The 10,667-nt window shown below is 37.1% G+C and overlaps 1 protein-coding gene across 1 annotated transcript in view; it reads left to right on the forward strand.

Annotated features, from left to right (window-relative positions):
* stau2 (staufen double-stranded RNA binding protein 2) overlaps nt 1-10,667 on the forward strand; it is a 239,855-nt gene that overhangs the window by 10,763 nt on the left and 218,425 nt on the right. The window contains 3 exon segments of the mRNA XM_056450144.1: nt 3,969-4,176; nt 8,366-8,496; nt 8,825-8,984. Coding sequence (XP_056306119.1) covers nt 3,978-4,176; nt 8,366-8,496; nt 8,825-8,984 — 490 coding nt within the window. The 5' untranslated portion in view covers nt 3,969-3,977.

Here is a 10,667-nt window from a genome sequence, read left to right on the forward strand (position 1 = left end):
GGGGGTTTCTCCTGAAGTCCACTATCATCTCCACTGTTTTGAGCGTGTTGAGCTCCAGGTTGTTGTGACTGCACCAGACAGCCAACTCCTTAACCTCCTGTCTGTAAGCAGACTCGTCACCGTCCTGAATGAGGCCGATAAGTGTGGTGTTGTCTGCAAACTTCAAGAGCTTGACAGAGGAGTCTTTTGAAGTGCAGTCATTCGTGTACAGGGAGAAGAGCAGTGGGGAGAGGACACACCCCTGGGGGGCGCCAGTGCTGATTGTGCGGATACTAGATGAGAATTTTCCCAGCTTCACCAGCTGCTGCCTGTCCGTTAGGAAGCTGTTGATCCACTGACAGACAGAGGTGGGCACACAGAGCTGAGTTAATTTGGGCAGGAAAAGTTTTGGGATGATAGTGTTGAATGCCGAGCTAAAGACAACAAACAAGATCCTCAAATAGGTCCCTGGTCTGTCTAGGTGTTGCAGAACATAATGCAGTCCCATATTTACTGCATCATCCACAGACCTGTTTGCTCTGTAGGCAAACTGAAGAGAGTCCAGTGAGGGTTCAGTGATGTCCTTCTGGTGGGCAAGCACCAGTTTTTCAAAAGACTTCATGACCACAGATGTTAGTGCCACCGGTCTGTGATCATTTAGTCCTGTAAGTTTGGTTTTTTTTTGGGATGGGGATGATGGTGGAGCGTTTGAGGCAGGAGGGCACTTCACACAGCTCCAGTGATCTGTTGAAGATCAGGATGAAGATGGGGGCCAGTTGGTCAGCACAGGATTTTAAACAGGCTGGTGTTATAAAATCTGGGCCTGGTGCTTTTTTCCTCTTCTGTTTCCGGAAGACCTGGCGCACCTCCTCTTCACTGAACTGAAGTGCAGGTATGGGGGAGGCGGGGGGTGGTGGAGGTGTTAATGGTGGCGTGAATAGCAGTTCAGAGTGGGTGTGGGGGGGGGTTTCTCAAACCGGCAGTAAAACTCATTCAGGTCGTTTGCAAGTCGTTCATTGTCTACAGTGCTGGGGGATGGTGTCTTGTAGTTTGTGATGTTTTCCCAGACTTTTCCACATGGATGCTGAGTCGCTGGAAGAGACCTGACTCCTTAGTTTCTCAGAATAGTTCCTTTTTGCGACTCTGATCTCCTTTTCCAGCGTGTATTTGGCCTGCTTATACAAGGCCCTATCCCCATTTCTGTAAGCAACCTCCTTGGCCTGACGTAGCTGTCTGAGTTTTACAGTGAACCATGGTTTGTCATTGTTGTATGTGAGTTGAGTCCTGGTAGGAATGCACACGTCTTCACAGAAACTGATATAAGATGTTACAGTCTCTGTGAGCTCATCCAGATCGTTTGCAGCAGCTTCAAAAACACTCCAGTCAGTAAGGTCGAAACAGGCTTGTAGATCCTGCTCTGTTTCGTTAGTCTATCTTTTCACAGATCTTAATACAGGTTTGGCTGTTTTCAGTTTCTGCCTGTAGGTTGGAATTAGATGAATCAAACAATGGTCAGAGTGTCCCAAAGCTGCTCGTTGGACGGAGCAGTATGGATCCTTTATTGTGGTATAGCAGTGATCCAATATATTACTGTCTCTTGTGGGACATGTAACATGCTGTCTATATTTTGGCAGTTCATGGGATATTTTTGCTTTGTTAAAATCCCCGAGAATGATTAAAACAGGTGTTGTTGCTCTATCACCGTGATCTGATCAGCTAGTTTCTGTATCGCCAGGCTCGCGTGCGCGTGCGGAGGAATGTAAACACTGACGAGGATGAACGAGCAGAACTCGCGCGGGGAGTAAAAAGGTTTACAGTTAATAAACAGTGCTTCGAGATCTGGACAGCACATCTTCTTTAAAACTGTTACATCTGTACACCACCTTTCATTGATGTAAAAGCACGTCCCGCCACTGCGCGATTTCCGCGTTGATTCTTCGTCGCGATCCGCTCTGAACAGCTGATAGCCCGGTAGGTGAAGCGCGTTGTCCGGTATGGTGTTGTTCAGCCAGGTTTCCGTGAAACACAGAGCAGCTGAATGCAGAAAATCCCTGTTTGTCTGAGAGAGCAGAATGAGTTCGTCTATTTTGTTGGGTAGAGAGCGGAGATTTGCTAGATGGATGCTAGGCAACGAGTTTCACAAGCGCACCTGCACGCTTTCCTCGTCTGCGCGCTTGAAAGCGTTTGAGTAGCACTGCGGCTCTGCCCTCTACAATGTCCAACAGAACATCAGATAAATCCAGGTATGGAAAAATATTTGGTGGTGTATGTGCCCGAATGTCCAACAATTCGTCTCTGGTGAAACTTATTGTAGGAATGTGACTGTAGACAGGACAAACTAACAAAAACACAAACACTACAGCAGAGCACGACACGGAGGCGGCCATCGTCATCGGCGCCATCATATATATATATGTGCCCACCATAATAAGGGCCCCCCTCGACACCCCCCCCCCCCTTAAAAAATCCCCAAATTACTAAATATATTCATTTGAAGCTGCTTCATTGTAAATAAACCATTAAATGTCAGTTATATGTTTTATTATCATAATTATTTACAAAAGAAAAAAAAATAGTATACATTAGCAGCAAATACATTAGCAAACAGTTCAGCTTATTAAAATTAATAGCTATTATAATGAAATAGAATCAAGTTATCAAATCTCATTAGCTGTTTTTTCATTGTATAACTTGCACATTCCAATTAAAGTGCAACAAATGAATCTCTTATTTTAGATTTTTTTTCGTTTGGTTACATTAAATAACAGGTGTCACTTTAAAAATGCACACATCTAACATTATTATGAGAGCATTCGATTGCTTTCCTAACTTTTTATGTTCATTTAGGACGAAATTAGTTGTGTTTGAAAAAAACCCCACCAAGATTGACATTGAGATATTATTATTATTATTATTATTAATTATGTGCATATGTCTTTTTAAACACTCACCCAAAATCCAGAGTTTCACTCCGCTTCAAATCGCGTGTACATAATCCGTTTGGGAAACAGCGTCTGTTTATCACCATGGAGAGCGTCAGCTGACAGTCATGCACCGTTATATGAGGTTTTGAGGATTGCATGTGAAGTGGAGACTGCACCTGTAATGAAAAGAAAATGAATCGTGCCGTTTTTATATTTATTTCAAAGTGTTTTCATGCCTAAACAAAGCAAAAGCACAGAATGGACTCACATTTAGGAGCAAGGGGCAGCCCCTGGTGGTTCGGCTGTATGGGTTGCGTATAGGGAGGCTCGGCTCTTTAATGTTTATTTGCCACCCTTCAGAGAAAGACTGAAAATACAGGGAAATACCTTTGCGGGATGATAGCGGAATAGAACTAAAAAATATGGGAGAATCTTGGGAAAAATGGGAGGGAATCAATTGTGAAGCAAGTTTTTTTTTCAGTATGTTGATGTAGTTCCAAATGAAACCAGGATATTGAGTTGGAATCAGGGCTTTCTCAAAGCATAATTATAGAGGATATTAATATTCATCTATGGAAACCCAAAGGTTTACGTCAATAAAAGGACCACCACTCCAAACGTGGAAGCAAATGGTCTGACTTTTATAGAAGAACAAACTAATTTTCAGTGGCCTAACTTGCACAGATTAATTATAGAATTTTATAAAAAGAAAATAATTAAAAAATGATCCAACTTTAACTAACATTAACAATGATTAATGAAGACCGTAATAAATGCATTGTTCATGATTTGTTCTTGTTAGTAAATACATAAATTAACATTAACTAATGGAATCTTATTTAAAGTGTTACTAGTTTTTCTCTGACAGAGTTAATTTATTTTAAAAGATACGTCCTTGTCTGTTCTAAAAGTACCATTCTTGGCTTAATTATTTTGTTGTGAAATAATTTGATGGCCTTTTAATGACATCTCTGACCTGCTAAAAAGCGAGTAGCCTATAGTCTTCAGCCATCATATCTGTTGACGTTCTGATCGTTCAACATTTAATCTGTGTTTTTTTAACAGTGATAGAGCATGGCTCAAGTGAAAGTGCAGACATCAGCCCCCTTGTCTGGACCTGGCCTGACCGCTGTGGCGCCTGCTGTGGCCATGCCCAGCCCAGGAGCTCTGAGTCTGCAGCCTACCATCAATGGCACAGTGCCAGCCACAACGCCCACCTGCCCCAGCCCTGCCTCTGGCTTTGTGGACTCCACTGTACCAGCCAGCCCATCAGGTACCAGGACACTGAGTGCTGACAAACCTGATGTATTTTTGACAGTGTTGTGTTTTAGGACTCAGCGGTATGACAAAAATCTCAGATCTTGAAATAAGTCATCTCAAATCATGTGAACAATATATGAGCAATATCACACAAGTAGCGGTGTGGTGTGGCTGTATATTAGCACTGGTGGGAGACGTGCGTTTTGTCCTACCAGTGACAATATACAGCCACATCGCACTGCTACGAGTGTGATATTGCATTTATACAACAATTCAACAATTTTTATACAAAAAAAAAACACGGACAGTCTAAAAATCTTTTCAAATGAGGAACTACTTTCATCTGCAGCTGACGTCAGAACAGCAGAATCTGTTGCTATCTCACAAACATCACTTTAGAGCTAGTATTTGAATGATTCTCCTGCATAATGTCTAAAATGATGACAAAACAGGTGATTGTGCTCACATTTTAAGATTATAAGGCTGAACGGCATGAAATGTCATCAGTCTAGAGACATATCCCAATTGCAACAGAGAAATATTGGGAAATCACAATATTTAACCCCCGAAAATGTCAAAGCAGCGCAAAAACTACCAGATTACTGTTGTCCTAAGAAAAAAACGTAAGAAAAAGTGCTAAACACAAATGGGCATTTCTTCTTTTTTTCTTTTTACTTAACTAGTGTATAGTAACGAAAACAGGAGACTCATGAGAAGCACAGATGGCCAACCAAAAAGTAAAGTAACACTTTATAATAACTACACACTATGAATAGTTTATTAAACTTTAGCAAATATTGAAATCATTATTTGTTAAGCATTAACTTTACATTAATAAACGTTAATAAGCAGTTTATAACTACAGCTTCAAATGCTCTATTCTTGACTTATAAGCATATGTATACTGGGCTTAATAATTGTGTTTTTATATTTTGTTAATGATTAATTTTTCATTACTAAATTATGTGTTGTATTATTTTTCAAACCAGTTAATTAAGAAAAGTTGGTGGTTTTTAAAGATCATTCAATATGAGTTAGTTTATTAATCATTTACTATTCAAATTAACATTTATAATTCTTATTATTCTGGTGTATACTAATAGTTAATTTGTATGTTAATAAATGCTTTATTAAATCAAATTCATCCAGTTTTGTGACCTGTTCTAAAGTGAGGACTGTTTATGCTTTATAAATCCCTTATGAATGACAGTAAAAGGCTTCGTTATATTGTTAACAGAAAAAATGAAAATAAACAATTTTATTTATTTCTATTCATTTGAAGATACATAAATGAAACCCTATAAAATGAATTTTTTTTTTTTTGCTTTATAACATGTATTAATGTAGAGTTAATGCTTAACAGATAATAATTTCACTATATGCTAATGCTTAATAAATGATTCATAGTATGTTATTATTATAAAGTGTTAACAAAAGTAACTCAGGGTTATACAAAGAGTGGCCAACACAAAATACATACAGTGCTGTGAGTCCCATCTCACACTCGACACACTACAATTACTATGGTAAAAATACGGCACTACAACATACAAAAGAGAGAGATCGACTTAGAATGTCACTTACCAGATTTATTATAATTTGTTCAGCTTTAGTTTGTAGTTTTACGCTGCATTTTTCACCTCTAAGGGCTTATTATGCAGTCTCTGTTGCTGTCTTGTGGATGGACCACATCAACTGTCTTTGCTCTGCTACAAAACAACTACAATCCAAAAAAAAAAAAAAGAAAAGACTCAAAAGTACATAATGTTGTCCAACAGCCTCACTATTTGTGCAAACTGTAGTGAGTTTATTGATCTACTGTCACTCTATGTGGGTGGAGTAATACAGAAGGGTTAGGAGGCTGTACGAGTTCTGATATTGCAGAATATCACACGACTATCAGCCAGAACTGTTATATAAATATATATATATATAAATCTTAATTAATAGTGTGTGTGTGTATGTATGTATATGTGTATATGTATATGTGTGTATATGTGTATATATATGTATGTGTGTGTATATATATATATATATATATATATATATATATATATATATATATATATATATATATATATATATATATATATATATATATATATATATATATATATATATATATATATGTTATTTATTTATATATATATTATTTATTTATATTTATGCATATATGCATGCATGCATATACACACACATACACACACATACATACAGTTGAAGTCAGAATTATTAGCCCCCCGTTTATTTCTTTCCCCAATTTTCTTTTAACGGAGAGATGTTTTCAACACATTTCTAAACATTCATTTATTCATTTTCTTTTCAGCCTAGTCCTTTTATTAATCCGGGGTCGCCACAGCGGAATGAACTGGCAACTTATCCAGGTTTTACGCAGCGTATGCCCTTCCAGCCGCAACCCATCTCTGGGAAAACATTTCCAAACATAATTGTTTTAATAACTCCTCTCTAATAACTGATATAATTTATCTGCCATGATGTAATAAAAATAAAACATATTTGACTAAATATTTTACAAGACACTTCTAAATAGCTTAAAGTGACATTTAAAGGCCTAACTAGGTTATTAGGCAAGTTATTGTATATAAATAGTTTTTTCTGTAGACTATTGAAAAAAAAATAGCTTAAAGGGGCTAATCATATTGACCTTAAACAATTTAAAACTGCTTTTATTCTAGCTATAATAAAACAAATAAAACTTTCTCCAGAAAAAAAAAAATATTATCCGACATACTGTGAAAGTTTCCTTTCTCTGTTAAACATAATTTGGGAATTATTTAAAAAAGAAAAAAAATTTTAAAGGGGGGCTAATAATTCTGACTTAAACTTTATATTTATTTCTTTTTTATGTTTTAAAGTATATACTCTGAAATGTAAACTTTATTTAGAGGTTCAGGGCAAATGTTTCATTAAAAGTTTAGAAATATAAAATAAATATTATTAAAATATAAAACACTTTTCAAAAACTAATGATTAAAGGTCAAACATAAATTAAATATAGATAAAATGCAATATGTAAGCATTGTACTTCTCAATTTTTTTTACAGTGTTGTACATGTTTCTGTCTACATCCCTGTAATGGCATGTAATATTGCGCTTATATAAGTTATGAAAATGTATTACTATAATAAGATTGTATTTTGTGAGTCCACAATATAACATGAAATAACTTTTTATTTTGACCATATGATATATATTGTCATATTGTACAGCCCTGTAGTGTTTTAATGCTTGTGATGGTACGTTAACTCTTCTTTTAATATACAATGAAATATTATTTAACATAATTTATTTTCAAGGTTCTCTTAAGTAAAAATATGAGCCAGACGTCAATAAAAAAATCTTGAGCTGCAATGAAAGGAATATGTTTTCATTGCAGGTCATTTTATGTTTTATCAGAGTTTTAGCATATGATTCAAAAGAAAGAAAATGTAATAACCCAAGGTGGTCATGGATGACTGTTTGTTTCATTGTTTGGTTTAGGTTTTTAATATGATGGGATTTAATGATAACTAAAAGAAAAAAAAACACAGACTCGTATAAATAACAAAATAAACAAATAAAGTGTCCTTAATATTTGGACTAATAAAAAATGTTGAAATGTTATTCATTACTGCAAAATTTGTCTCCAAGAGACATTTAGATAAGCACACAACACAACAAAGTTTAGAAAATACAACAAAGCATTACTTTGTATTAAAAATAGTGTTGGTTTTAAAATGATACTATGAATAATTCTGTACTTCATGATCACCAAGTATTCATTTACTTCAGGGGTGTCAAGCTCAGTTCCTGGAGGGCCGCAGCCCTGCACGGTTTAGTTCCAACTCTGCTTCAATACACTTAACTGTATGTTTCAAACAAGCCTGAAGGACTCAATTAGTTTAATCAGGTGTGTTTAATTAGAGTTGGAACTTAACTGTGCAGAGCTGCAGCCCTCCAGCAACTTAGTTTCACAGAGTTTTTTGTTGATATTCTTTGTTAAATTTTAAATGTATTTCCTGTTTACTTTTTATACATTTAATGCATACTTCTACAGTAATTATATTAAAACATCCTCTTTTCCCCAAATTTTAAATATACCTTTATGTTTTCTCTGTATAGCAGATTCTGTATAATATAATACGATATAATAATTTTTTTACTCTTGTATCTTGTTTTTTAATCGATGTTTCTTCTAACAGGCCCTCCTCAAGAAAACATGGCAAACCCTAAAGAGAAAACTCCCATGTGTTTGGTGAATGAGTTAGCCCGTTTCAACAGGATTCAACCTCAATACAAGCTGCTAAATGAGAAAGGACCTGCACATGCTAAGGTACTGTTAACAAGAAGCCTTGATTATCTTGTTTAATGATTACAATCTATTGACTTGAACCGATGGTACAGTATTTCAAATATTACATCATATGGTACATGTTTATATGCTAATTATATTAGCATTTGTATAATCTTATTTATGATTAGTGTTTACGGACTACGTTATCAAATTTTTTGGGGCTTTTTAGTAGTATAAATAATTACACGTCATGCACATATTGATATTAAAATATTGATTTTCATATTGTCTGGTATGTGACTTACATGTTCCACTATAACATACAAAATGCTGGACTGTGTGTGTGCGTGTGTGTGTGCATGCGCAGATCTTCACGGTGCAGCTGTGCTTGGGGAACCAGCTATGGGAGTCTGAAGGCAGCAGCATTAAAAAGGCCCAGCACTCCACAGCTACCAAGGCCCTGGCAGAGAGCAGCCTCCCCCGGCCTCCTCCACGCTCTCCTAAAGCTGACAGCAACAGCAACCCAGGTAACAACATCTGTCATGCACACAATATGACATACTGTAACTTTTCTTCAGCACAAATATGGGATGGTATTGTTGGTGAAAGGGGTAGTTCACCCCAAACTAAAAATACTGTCATTATCTGACCAGTTACCGCTGACCACCATAATGTTTCTTATTTCTTGCTATTGACGTCATTGGTCGTCGCTTTCTAACATTCTTCAAAATACCTCCTTTTGTGTTTAACAGAAAAAAGAAACTTACAAAGATTTGGGACCAATTAAGGTCAAGAAAATAGTATGTTTAATTTTTAGGTGAACTATTTCTTGAAACATTTTGAAGTAGGGCAGGGCTATTTTCAATTAACTCGAGTGTGTAGGTTACATCGATTAATTTGAATGAAAATCAGTTTTCACTTTAACACATGGGATGTTCTCCTCTGGGCTCCTGGAGTTCCCCACACATTTGCCATAGAAACACACAAACAACATGTCAGCGAGCAGGAAAGAACCTGGAGAAATGTTGCCCTCTATGTAATGAAAATGAACACTGGCGCACAAGCACCCCCCCATCCCCCCCCAAAAAAAACTGTAATATAGGGTCTCATTCACACATTCACCATTAGACACATGCATTTGAACCTGCTCACTTTTGAACAGTCTTCTTCTTATTATTCTTATTCTTATTATTATACACTTTATTAGGTACACCAGTCCAACTGCTCTTCAATGCAAATTTCTAATCAGCTAATTACATGACAGCAACTCAATGCATTTAGGCGTGTAGACATGGTCAAGACAATCTGCTGCAGTTCAAACTGAGCATCAGAACGGGGAAGAAAGGTGATTTAAGCGACTTTGATTGTGGCTTGGTTGTTGGTGCTAGACTTGCTGGTCTGACTATTTCAGAAACTACTGATCTACTGTACATTTTCCTGCACAACCGTCTCTAGGGTAGAGATTTTCGCAGGACAAAATTTTGAATCCCGCTCCCGCCAGGTTTTAGTCCGAACCCGACCGCTCCCGCTTATATTCAGCGTTTGTTGTCCCACTGCCCGCCTCGCCCTGCTTTCTCCCACCCAGCTATACAGAGTCTAGACAGCCTATAACAAGCTGTCTGTATAAACACACACACGTAAGCACCAAGCAAGTGACACACACAAAGACAGCATCACGCTCTCTTTCATTCACACACACATACACAGCACAAAGCTCTCTCTCTCATTTGCACACACATATAACGTTAAACGCAGCATCACGCTCTCTCTCATTCACACACATACATAGGCATGCTAGCTCATTTGGGAGTCGGGAGCAATATTGCTAGGCCGCATGCTCTCGTCCAAAATTTCACCAGTTAGCGACCGTTCCCGCGCATTATTCAGAAATTTATTTCCGCGCCGCAATAAATCTGGTCGGGTCCCGCGACTCCCGCGGTACAGCCGCAAGAATGCAGACCTCTACTCTAGGGTTTACAGAGAATAGTCTGAAAAAGAGAAAATATATCCAGTGAGCGGCAGTATATATATATATGTGTGTGTGTGTGTGTGTGTGTGTGTGTGTGTGTGTGTGTGTGTGTGTGTGTGTGTGTGTGTGTGTGTGTGTGTGTGTGTGTGTGTGTGTGTGTGTGTATATGTATATGTATGTGTATGTATGTATATATATATATATATGTATGTATCTATGTATGTATGTATGTATGTATGTA

Source organism: Danio aesculapii, chromosome 24 (assembly GCF_903798145.1).
Source record: "Danio aesculapii chromosome 24, fDanAes4.1, whole genome shotgun sequence".
Lineage (NCBI taxonomy): Eukaryota > Metazoa > Chordata > Actinopteri > Cypriniformes > Danionidae > Danio > Danio aesculapii.